The following is an 11709-nucleotide window of genomic DNA, read 5'->3' as shown; positions in this document are numbered from 1 at the left end:
AAGATGTGAAAAAGACTTCTTTGGGATATGACAATCTATACAGTGCTCTCCTCTGTAAATATATATGTTTAAAATTTCCACAATAAAAAGTATAAGTATACCTTATGGCATCCATCAAGATGATCTCTTTTAACCCATTAAGGCAATAAATTATATTAATAGATTTCCTAATGCTGAACTGTCTTCGTATCTGAAATAGATCCCCCTTTTCGGTCATGGCATAGTTTTTGTAAATACACTGAAAAATCAACTTGTGAATATTTTATCTAGGGCTTGTGCATCCATATTCATAAATGATAAAGGTCTGTAATTTTTTTTTTTCCTGCTTTGCCAATGCTCAGCAATCCCTTCTTGTGAAACCCCTATTATTTTAGTTAGGCTCATGACCACACAGAATAATGTGTTTCTTGTGTCACTGCAGCTATTTGTGGCCATGCGAGTTCTTGATTATAAGATACAGGCAGAAGTGTCATATGGCAGCTTCTAGAAACTGTAATAGACATGGCACCTGGCTTTGACCTTTTCCTTATCCTGCTGGCATGCAGATATGATGACTAGAACTAGCTGGTACTCTCATGAAGGTCACGAAGACCAGGGCCACACTCTCGGAAAGGTGGTGTGGTGAGCTGGAAGTGGCTTAGGTCGCTGAGATTTCGTGGCTTTGAGCTGCTCTGCCAGCTCTGTACTGTCTACCTGTGGACATCTATGAGTCTTATTTAAACCACACTAACTTTGGTGACCCTTAGAGCTAATCCTGATCCCAACTGACATGGCAGATTTCGAGGTTAGGGCCGCGGTGGCTTCACAGAGTAAGTGGGGAGGCTTTTCTACCTTCTCCCCAGCCTACAGCAGTTTAAATAGCAGGGCACCCATTTGACCCCAGAAGCTTTGGTAAAAACCTGTTGCAAAACTGTGGACCTGGCACCTTTTTTATGCCATCTCCCTGGCAATTTTTTCAGTTTCTTCCCTAGGCTATCATTTTATTCAGATAAGTTCCTTTTTGTGCAGTTACTTTGCATTTTATTGACGTTTACAAATTTATTAGCAGGAAAGGCACGTACTGTAATATTATAATTCTTATCAGGCTCTTTTATTCTGAAGTTGTTCCTAGTGGTACATTTTGTTTTGTTCTATTAAAGATCTGCCAACTGAATTAGTCTTTTCAAAGTACTGACTCGTGGGTTGTTTCTGCTTTCATTTAATTTCTACTTTTATCATTATTCTCTTTCTCAATTGTGTTGTTTTTCTAGACATTTAATTTGAATGCCTAACTCATTCTCTCTGAACATTGAAGGCTATGAATTTTGCTCTGACTGCAGCACTGGCCGTAGTGCAAAGCTCTTGCTATATATTTAAATTTAAAAAGGTCTGTAAATGAAGTTTTGGTTTCCTCTTTGAAGAATGTTACATAATTTACAAGTGCTTAAATTGAGTTCGATTTTCCTTTTGGTATTAATTTCTAATTTTATTGTGCTATGGGAGATTATGTAGCTTGGGCAATTTCTACTTGTTAAAACTGAGATTTTCTTTGTGGCAAAAATATATAATTGTTGAAAATTTTCCATGGATTAAAAAATAAGTATTTTCGGTAGGATATAAAGAAACATGGTGAAAATTTTAGAAAGTACTCATTTCTTAAATTTGATCTTTTTATGTATTGGGTTTTGAATTTGGGTGTTCTTAATGCGTACCGATGTTGAAACTTTTTTTAAAGTGAATATTTAAAAAATATCTCTGGTGTTGCCAGGAAGCAGTATGTGTGGGCTGCTGGCCAGCCGCCCCCGGCGGCCCAGCCAGTGGGAGGCTCATCTGCAGACAGGAAAGCTTGTTCTGTTTTTATCACATAAGACCCAGAAGTGGTGGTCTTGAAGCTCTAGTCCTTGACTGAGGCAGGAGACAGTGACCCCTGAGAAAGGAAGTGAAACCCCACCTTGGGGGGCCCTTGCCGAACAAACCCTGCCTCTCAGCGACCCTCCTCTCAAGCTGCTTCTCCGCAGGGTCTCAGGCCGAGCCTCCTGCCACAGCAGAAAGGCAGCCAGGGGCCCAAACACAGTTAATGCACGGGGCTGGTGGCCCCTCCCTGCCACACAGTTAGTACACGCACAGCCCGGGGTCGGGGCCTGACTCTGTGGCGCCCCCGTGCCCACCTCAGGTCCACAGCAGGGCTCTGAACACCCCCGAGCGGGAGGGCCCACCTCCCTGCAAGTTCCAGGGCATTGGGGAGCCGCAGCACCGGCCCCCAGCGCAGCACCGGCCCCCAGCACAGCACGGCCTCGCCAGCCCGCCCCAGCGACTCTCAAACGGAGGACGAAAGGGATACAGCACAGCTGTCGCCAAAGTTTATTCTAGGTGTTGACACTTCTTTCTGGGAAAACCACAACTTAGACTTTCTAAGCGCCTGGATAGTCAGTGACGGGAGAACCCAGCCCGTTTTCCTTGGCGGCTGCAGCCAGGGAGACCAGCACTCCAGTGGCTTGAAGGTGAGCCCGTTTCTCTCTCCTGTGACGATGACACAGGGCGGGGAGGGCGGAACGTTCCTCTTGCATGTTCTTTGTGTCCGGCATGGTCTAGGCAGGGACGTGGGTCCGTGCCTGGTCCGGCCTCCAGTGGCCCACATCCTCCTGTCACATGACCGCACCCAGCTACAAAGGAGTTGGAAATAAGTCCCTCGCCAGGCGGGCATGGGTCCATGGCAACAAACCATTTCTGAACGAGAAGGGGGAGGGGGGAGCACGGGTGATCGGCCACGGCCCCGATCACGGCACGTGGGGGTGATCTCAGGCTGAGCCAGGCTCTGTGAGACTCCAGTGGGGAAGGCAGGCACCAAGTCAGGGTTGCAGGTCCTCACCAGACACCAGGTGGGCGTGGGACAGGGACTCTGGACACACCCAGGCTCGATGCTTTGGCTTTTTTTTAACGTTCATTTCTGATTTACTTCACCTTTGCTCGAACGCACACCGCAGCTGAGAATGGAGCCAAGGGCCAAAACGCATTACTGCCTCAACGGGCGTTTCCAAAACGACGTGTGTCAAACTCACGGTTCACACTTCCCTCCCCTCCCCTCCCCCTCCTCTTGCTCCAGGGGGAGACTCGGACAGCCCTGTGCCTCCCAAGCGGAGCCCTAGCTCCAGCCAGCCGTGCTGCAGAGGGACAGCTGCTGTCCAGGACACCCAAACACCCGAGTGTCCCTTAACCAACGATGGAGGTGTCTGGCCACGAAAGGGAAGGGAGTGGCCAGCCCGGCCCAGAAGGAAGTGGTAAAGGTGGCTGGGCTGCTGGCAGCTCTTTAGGTAATAATTATTCCCTAAGGAGAGTACTCACCATATTTATATCCACAAAATGTGTTTACTAAAGAAATGACATAGCAATACACATCCAAACCATTTCTCGAAATTCTCATTTAGCTTTGTTTTATTAAAAATGATTTCTCCCTTTGAAATTTCCCAGAAGTATGGCCTTTGTTTTCTGCTACTTCAAACACATCATCAAAAACAGATCGTTACAGTCATGTGAGCGTAGAAGGAGATTTATAAGCCAGAACTTTACTGTGGGAACCAACCTTTAGATGACCCAGTGAGTAAGCTGTATCACTTTCCCTGGTGATGCCGTGGGATAAAGCTGTGCCTGAGTCAGGGCTGTCTGTCCTCAGCATCACAGACGCTGTCCCCGGACGATGGCGGCACGGCCTGGGCTGTCAGCCAGAGCCCACCCTGCGGAACCTGCGCAGCAGGGAAGGCCAGGTGCATGCGAGGCACAGGACCTACTTCCGAGGCCTCGACGACCGTGGACTGACGAGAGTGGCAGGGTTGGAAGGAAGAAATGGGCCGTGACAGGCGCACAATACACCGTGGACCGCACAGGGAGGCTGAGGAGGAATGGCTTCAGGCCCAGAGCCCCTGGCCTGAACACAGGTCCCTCGGTGGGTCGGAGGCAGGTCGTCACCCACCGCCCGGGCACACCGACCGTCTCCTGCTATGCAGAACCCCCAACAGCATCAGGCGCGGACACACGTCCCCGAGTCACCCTGCGTGTACACACGTCCTGGGAACACAGCCGCACACGACTTTACACCCGTTCCCGAGACTGAGGAACACTGCAGCACCGGCCATGTCACCGAGTCCCCTCACTTCTAGGAGAGCAAGGGATACTTTTTTCCAGTTTTCTAAAACTTTTAAAGTTACTGTGAAAAATGTAAAAGACTACAGAACACAGCGGGGAACATGCGACGGATTTCCAGTGGAGGCAGCTCTGCACTCCTTGGCGGGTACCTGCTCACGTCACAGCGGCGAGCATGCCTGTCACCGAATGTGTCCTCTGCTGTCCTGAGGCCACACCTGTTACAGGCCAGGGAGGGTGTCCCTGACCCCAGGGCCTCACTTGGTAGCAGCAAAGTCACACTGCTGCTCCATGTCCTCGGGCCCTGAAGGGAGCAGGGAAGCCATGAGTCAGGACATTCTGCTTTCTGGGAAGTGATCTTGCCGAGAACATTAAGGAATCCTGATGGATTTCAAAGAAAAGTCTGACAAGAGGCATCACTAGACGCAGAGCCTCAAGGAAGGAGGACACAGGTGATTGTCATCCCAGGGCTCGGGTCCACTTCTGACACAGAATCATCCACAACACTGCCCGTGTCGCTGCCGGCCGCGTCTCCGCCTGGCCTCCCTTGGGTCAGTAACCTCCTGAGCTACACCCTGCAGAGCTTCAGTGGGAAGTTCTCCGCGATGAGGTGGTCGCCTTGAAGGAGCACGACGATGTTGACCTCAAATTCTGAGAAGACAAAGGACAGGCCTTACAACTCGAGCAGCAGCAACCAAGCGCCAGCCCCCCGCCCGCAGGCAGCGAGGGAGCCCGGGGCCGCGGGGGTCTCGGTGCTGGTGGCCCACAGGTGTCATCCATCCTAAGCCCCCAGGAGAACCGTGAAGATGGCTGCACGGCTGTCTGCTGCACTTGCTCAGATAAGTCTGTCTTCTCACCTGGGAGCAGAAAGGCAGCAGCTTCCCCAACCACACTTTCCTTGTCCTTCGTCTTTAATACAGAGAACCTTCTAGAACCCTTTCAAGCCACAGGCTCTTTGGCTTTACTTTGACATTTCCTACAGCTTTTAAGGGGACAGCAGACTGCAGGCGGCCTGCAGCTGTCTGGGTGCCCACGCCCCGGGTGAATCCACGTTCAGGACACGCTCCGTTTAGCTGGTGCTGCCGTGGAGAGCGTCAGTTTATCTGAAACACCTGTTCAAACGTGCGTCTCCGACCTTGCCGCAGACAGGGTTTCTCCACCAGCTCTTTGGCGCTGGGGCTGGCCTTCCCGCCAGCAGGAGGGCTGCGTGACGAGGGAGCTCCCCGAGGAAGACAAGCCTGTCTCCTGAGGTGAAGGAGCCCCCCGCTCCCCGCTGCAGAAGCTCCGCAGTGGGAGGGGCTCGGGGCACCTCATGCAGCTGGAGTCCTGAGGAGCACGTCCCGGGTGTGGCCGCTCGCCCTCCCGAGCACCGTCCAGGACAGCGGTCACACCCAGCAGTGCCGCCCTGTCTCTCTCCTGACTTAGCCAATCGCCACGGCACCAGCACGGCCCTCAGGACCCTCCGTTCCCCCAGCCGCCTGCTGTCCTCCCTGGGAGGGGCAGGGTGGCTGCAGTGGACGGAGGACACCAAGCGCGCAGGCTGGGCCAGGGCAGAGCACATGTGGCAGAGCGGCTGCGTCCGTGTGGCCTCCGGGCCCAGCCCCTACACTCCGAGCGAGTCTCCGCGGGAGGCCTGACCATGCGTGTGACGTCACCTGTGGTCAGCGCTCACCCAGATGCTGCTCCTGCTGCGGGACATGGGGCCCACCCCTCCGAGACTCGGAGCCTCCCCTCGGCCAGCCACGCGGGCAGCCACCCCAGGGCCCGCCACGCTGCAGGCTCAGTCGTGCCCGCTCGCCCCCTTTTCCGTGGGGGCTCCCTAACCGCATGCGTCGTTGGGCAAGCCCCAAACCAGACTGAACCGCCACCGGGCACGAGGACAGGAAAGCACTGGTGTCTCGGCGGATGGACCGAGGGCGTTATTTCTCTGGAAGAATCAGAGGCGCCGCATGAAGAGTTAAATGGATACTTTGTAAAATGCATAGAAATAACGTGAAAAAATTTAGTTGCTTAGTGAATAGCACAGCACAGAAAATTTTTTGGACCTTTCTACAGTTTATGCAGGAAAATCGAATTGAGAGAAATCAACAGTGAAGTTCCTCTTCAACTTAAAATCAAAGCATTCTGAAGTAAAAAAGTAGCATCTCCAGACCGCCATGTGCGGTGTGCCAGGGACTGCGGTGCTAGTAGCCGCAGGAGCATCTCCAGCAGGACGCGTGGGAGGCCGCGGGCGGGTGGCCTCGGGGCAGTCCAGGCCCCTGCGCTTGGGCTCTGTGCTGAGGGCACATACCGCCCAGTCCACAGCGACCACACACGCGCCTTCTAGGAAAAACTGTGGTACCCTGGCTTGGGTCAAGTTTGACCCAATGTGGTCTCTCGGAAGATGTCACCGCCCTTTTACGTGGGGCAAACAGCTGGCTCTGTTGCCCTCTTTGCTGACCCCATGTGCTCTCAATGCAGTGTTTCAGATGACGCACCAGGCTCCACGCACATCGCCTGTGCTTCTAACCCACGGGCGGTCGGAGCTCCAGGACTCACACCCACGTAGGCCACAAGAAGGTCCAAGAGGCGCCCACGATTCAGCGGCAGATGCGACAACCTTTCCCTCTCTTTAAAAAACATCACCTGCTCAACTCTGGCAATGAAACGGTACTCACATACATTTTACATTTGGAATTGTTTGAAGTGAAATCATGCTCTAACTAAAACAAAGATTCTGGACTAAAAATAATGCACCTTTAAAGTTAGGGGGACTGTGACATTCATACGAAGTGGTGGCGTCACTATGTCCCCATTTCTCCGTGAAGCGGGCATGCCAGCAGAAGCAGTTACCAGACCCCATCACACTGGTTACCAGTGAGCCTCAGGCATGGCACAGACGGTGTCCCCAAAGAGCCCAGGCTGCACGATGCCTAACGGTCATAGAACTGTCACATTTTGGGTCTCTGTCAAATGCCAGCCTATCAGAGGCACCGAGCTGCCTTGTCCCTTGTTAGTTCGCTTCACAGAGCTCATCGTCCCTGCCCTGGCCCACAGGGACGGGGTTACTGCTGCCTCCCTGGGTGACACCCCACCCCCACACGGCAGCTTCTCACGGAGCTGGAGGAGGAGTGCTCAGCTGTACTTGACCCGAGCAGACCGGTGTGTCTGTCCCAGGCACCAGGTGGCCCGTCTGCGGGCCGCTTGCCAGCCCCGGCCGTGAGGGCAGGGAGCCGGGCGCTTACCCACTCTGAAGTTGGTGGTCTCCAGCGTCGGGCAGGTGAACAGCCGGGGGAAGACCATGTATATGGGGACTGAGAGGCTCCGACACACGTCCCCATCAGCGATCTGAATATTCTGGATCTCTGTGGCATCGCGGGCGTACCCTTCTGCACACCCTGGGGACGGTGGAGCACGTCGGTGGTCAGAAAGGAGCCACGTCCGAACATGCTGATCAGCAGACGCTCTGTGACTGAGGATCTGCATCCGCTCCCTCGCCCACGTCCCCCGTCTGCTCCCCGAGGTTCTCGAGAGCCCCCTGCCCTCCCCGCCTCACTGTCCTCAAGCACGTTCTCGGAGTGGAGGGCACTTGTGCTGCTGCCGCGCCCGCCGAGGGCGGCAGAGGCCCTTACCGCACGTCTCCACGCGGACCAGCTGCAGCTCGATGCTCCTGATGGCGGCCTCCGAGCTCTCCACCACCAGCTCCCCTGTGAGCGGCTGTGTGATAACGCAGTTGGTTGAGTTGAGGTGTCCTCTGATGAGGAATTTGGGGAGCAAGGCTCTCTAAAACAAGATGAAAAATACATCGGGACTGGAAGGTGCCAGGGGAAATGACTCGATGGTCACTTTGGTACAAATAAAAACTGGAAGCAAAGTTGGATAATTTTTGTAAAACCCACTGGGACCCTGTTTTACAAAATGGGGGAGAAGGTACAACAGTAGTTACATCTTCAGTCGACGTAACTGACAGACCGAACGTTCAAGCTCTCTGACAGGCAGCAGGCATCCGGCACTCCGCACAGGGCGGCGGGGTCGCTCACGAAGAAATGACATAAAAATGTCTGAGGAAGGATTTAAGGACAACCAGTCACGAAAAAAGATAACCAATTTACAACTGTTTCCAATAATACAATTTTTAAAAAGTCAAGACATTTATTTCAAGGACATTTAAAGAGAACAATGCTCTTCAATGCTTGACCATAAGCCTCTGTAGACAGAGGAAACAGGTCCCAGCTGAGTGATGATGTCCTTGTGGGAGAAACAGATGTAAAGAGACAATTGTAGCCGTCTTCACCTCTGGCTGCGTCCCAGTAACTGAAGATCATTCAGAGTTTGGAACACTGCTGTCCGACAGAAACAATACAAGCCATGATGTGAACCACATAGGTCATTTAAGTTTTTCTAGTAGCCACATTTTAAAAAGTAAAAGGAAACAGGTAAAATTAACTGATACATCCAAAACATTACCACTTCCATGTATAATCGATATTTAAAAATTACGATGTTTACGTTCTCTTTCATACTGAGCCTTTGAGACCCTAACTTTACACTCACAGCTCGGCTCGGCTCAGACCAGCCCCAGACCAGCCCCATGTCAGTGTTGGGGGCCCACCTTACGGACAGCACTGAGGAGCCAGGGGGCCCGGGGCAGAGAGCCCTAGAAGCCTCGATTTGAGATTTTAGAGTTCTAAAAATAACTAAAAGTTAAAGAAACTATTTGTTTTTTAAAAAAATAAGCAGTAGCAGTCTCCATTAAAAAGTCTTTCAGGCCACTGAAGAGAAAAGCTCTCGCTGCCCAGCTGAAGATCGTCACTGCCGCCGCCTCCCCTCCCGTCCCCTCCCCTCCCCGACGTGCACACACGAACGCCCAGCGAGGCTGCGCGACGCCCCGGAGCCTTCCCAGGGAAGCGTTTCCGTGAGATAAAAGTGGACCCACAATGACATCGAGTCCAGGGCACTGTGCCCTGCAGCTGGCAGAGAGCTGAGTGAGCGAGTGTTCCCAGCAGGCCCTGGGCACTGCGTAGAGGTGGGGGCCCACCCAGGGAAAGGCAGGTACAGCATCAGAGGGTGGTGAAACTGGCTGTGTGCAGCCAGGTTCGTGCCACCCCAGGCTGGCACCGCACCTTCCCACAAGGGGGACTTCCCACCAAGGAGACTCCCAAAGCAGGCAGGGCCAAGGCCCCATGTCACTTACAGCCCCAGTGCCGGAGCCCCTGGACCCAGAAGACAAACCACCTGCACACCCTAAAAGAAAGCACGTGGGGCCAAATGCCTCCGTCCCCTGTGCAACACTCGGAGCAAAGCCCCTCTGGTCAAAGTGTACTGTGCGTCCATAATCAGAAGAACATTCTCATCTGAGCTACGGAGAGAGTCTAGTTAACAAGGTCTTTATAAATATAAACGGACAACCAAGAATCAACAAACAGCTGAGAAAAATAAAGGAAAAAGAGGCACACACTCTCTAAGAACCAACTCCGCGAGAAACAGCATCAGTAGGAGGTAGGGGGGAAGGGCTCTGCATTTGTGGTAACATGGAAAAGGAACCGTGCTCAGAAATGAATCACACTGGTGTTGAGTAAACATTCCAACAGGAGAGCTAAATGCCAGCCGAAGAGCACATCAGCGAGCTGGAAGACTGAGCCAGGGGCCCCTGCGGTGCGTCTGGGAAATGATGAGAGACGAGCACAGGGCTGGGGGAAGGTTCAGCCTTTGGCATGAAAGAGACCCCCAAAGGCCAGGCACACAGATGAGAGGATCCACACCTGGGCGAGTGCTCTGAAACTTCAGGTGTCGGAAGTTGTCGGGGGTGGGAGGGGGTAAGGAGAGGGAGAAACAATCAGCCCACACGCACCTGAGAATCACAGTCATCAGTATCACTAGGCTCTAGAAAACCAGGGAGCTATTATTCAAAGTTCTAAGGGCTAATGACATTAGAGCTAGAATTTTCTACCTAGACTGAGATTCAGGTGTGAGGGCGAAGTAAGATATTTTTTAGACACTCAAGGACTTAGGTTCACTCCTCACCCTTTCTGAAAGATTGACTCTAGGATGTATTCCAGCTAAACAAAAAAAAAATTGAAGAAGGAGAAAACACAAGTGAGTAGAATCAATGGCGAGCAGTGAGCGTGGTAAAACTTAACCGGGCTAAATAATGTGACTGTTATACTCCAGGCAACTTATTAAGAAATGGTTTCTGAGCCAATAAAGGCTTAACACTGGGGAAAATAAAACTGATGACAAGCTGGGACTTCAATTTAAGATGATTTCAACAAACGGGGGGTGCGGGGGAGATGCAAAAATGCTACAAACCTGCCAGAAGGTCCCTTTTCTCAGGGTTGTTATGTAAACTTATATGTCTGGACATTTGAGGGTAACTACTAGGAAACAGGATGCGAGAGGGAAAAGGAGCAAACAACAGCAAGAACAGAAACAAACCAAATCCTCACAACCTTAGTGAATCAGGCTAAAGACGGGAAACAAAGAATAAAGTATGTCAGAGAATGCAGAACAAGATGAAAGGAACAAAACAAATGCGACGGTTTTCCAAGTGAAAAAGAACAGGTTACATTCCTCTATTAGGGACTGCGTTTCAAAAATTCTTGCTAGAAGCTGTTTACAGAGACACCTGCAATGCATCTGCTAACATGTGCTCTGAACATGAGCACCTCTTCCCCATCCAGCCTGTGACCAAGTTTTCTATCACTTAGACTCTTCAGAAGTAAGAAATAGAAACATGTTCTAACCAACTTAAGAAAAAGTAGGGCTAACGGGGACACGGCTGGGCAGTTCTCAGGCTAACCGGCTGAGGCCTGGGAGGATGTGGGACAGCGTGCGGCTCAGCAGGGGGCCCGGGCCCACCTCTACCCACTCCCCACGCAGGCTTCCATTCACGGCTCTGGTTCCTGCGGGAGAAACATCGGATTGGCCCACCAGGGTCGTGTGCGCTCCAGAAACTGAAGCGAGCGGCGATGGTAAATGGCCTTCCTGAAATGCCCCCTTCGGCACAGCCTTGCCCCAGCTGTGCTCCCGAGGGGCGAGGCCAGCATCATCCTGTGCCCCAGTCCTCCCAAACTTGCCTTTAACCTGTCCGGCGAGCAGAGGGCAGGATGAGAGCAAGGACGAGCCGCCATGGCCACGGGTGACAAGAGACTACCAGGTGGCCAAGTGTAGGTGGTGGCAACTCTGAGAAATCAAGGGGGTGCGGCCACCGTGACAGGTGGCGGTGCAACGGGATCACGGCAGGTCTGGGCTCACAGTGCGATAAAACTGGGAGAAGGTGTGAAAAATAATAAACATACCGTCGCTGAGAAACTTCAAAAGTGTTAGTCTTCTAAGTGGTTACTGAGTAAAAAAAAAAAAATCAAAATGGAAAATACAGACTATTTTGGGAACAGACAATCATCGGGAATTTCCTCTTGATACCCAAATACAGAACCAGGCAGCAGTCAGTCGTGGGTGGGATCCGGTTACTAAGGAGACGCCCCTGGTGGTCATGTGGCAGCAGCATGTTACCTCTTTGACGTTCTGTAAGGTTTCAGGTGTGATGGTGAAGTCCACAGGACTCGGAGTCAGTTTCCCCTTCTGAGGCTAAAACAAGAGAGAAAACCAAAATCA

At 52.2% G+C, this 11709-nt stretch overlaps 1 protein-coding gene across 2 annotated transcripts in view; it reads right to left on the bottom strand.

The window, feature by feature from the left end:
- Window positions 1-3383: 3383 nt before the first annotated feature.
- The window catches only part of VPS26C (VPS26 endosomal protein sorting factor C), a 40592-nt gene continuing 32266 nt past the window's right edge, over window positions 3384-11709 (bottom strand). For both annotated transcript variants that reach the window (XM_025050190.1, XM_006916744.3), the window contains 4 exons: window positions 11608-11682; window positions 7728-7878; window positions 7341-7493; window positions 3384-4767 (listed from right to left, as the gene is read on the bottom strand). In XM_025050190.1, coding sequence (XP_024905958.1) covers window positions 4685-4767; window positions 7341-7493; window positions 7728-7878; window positions 11608-11682 — 462 coding nt within the window. In that variant the 3' untranslated portion in view covers window positions 3384-4684. The remainder of the gene's footprint in view (window positions 4768-7340; window positions 7494-7727; window positions 7879-11607; window positions 11683-11709) is intronic.

Source organism: Pteropus alecto, unplaced genomic scaffold, assembly GCF_000325575.1.
Source record: "Pteropus alecto unplaced genomic scaffold, ASM32557v1 scaffold97, whole genome shotgun sequence".
Lineage (NCBI taxonomy): Eukaryota > Metazoa > Chordata > Mammalia > Chiroptera > Pteropodidae > Pteropus > Pteropus alecto.
Note: the sequence above shows the minus strand (reverse complement) of the source record. Positions and strands in the feature narration are given on the sequence as shown.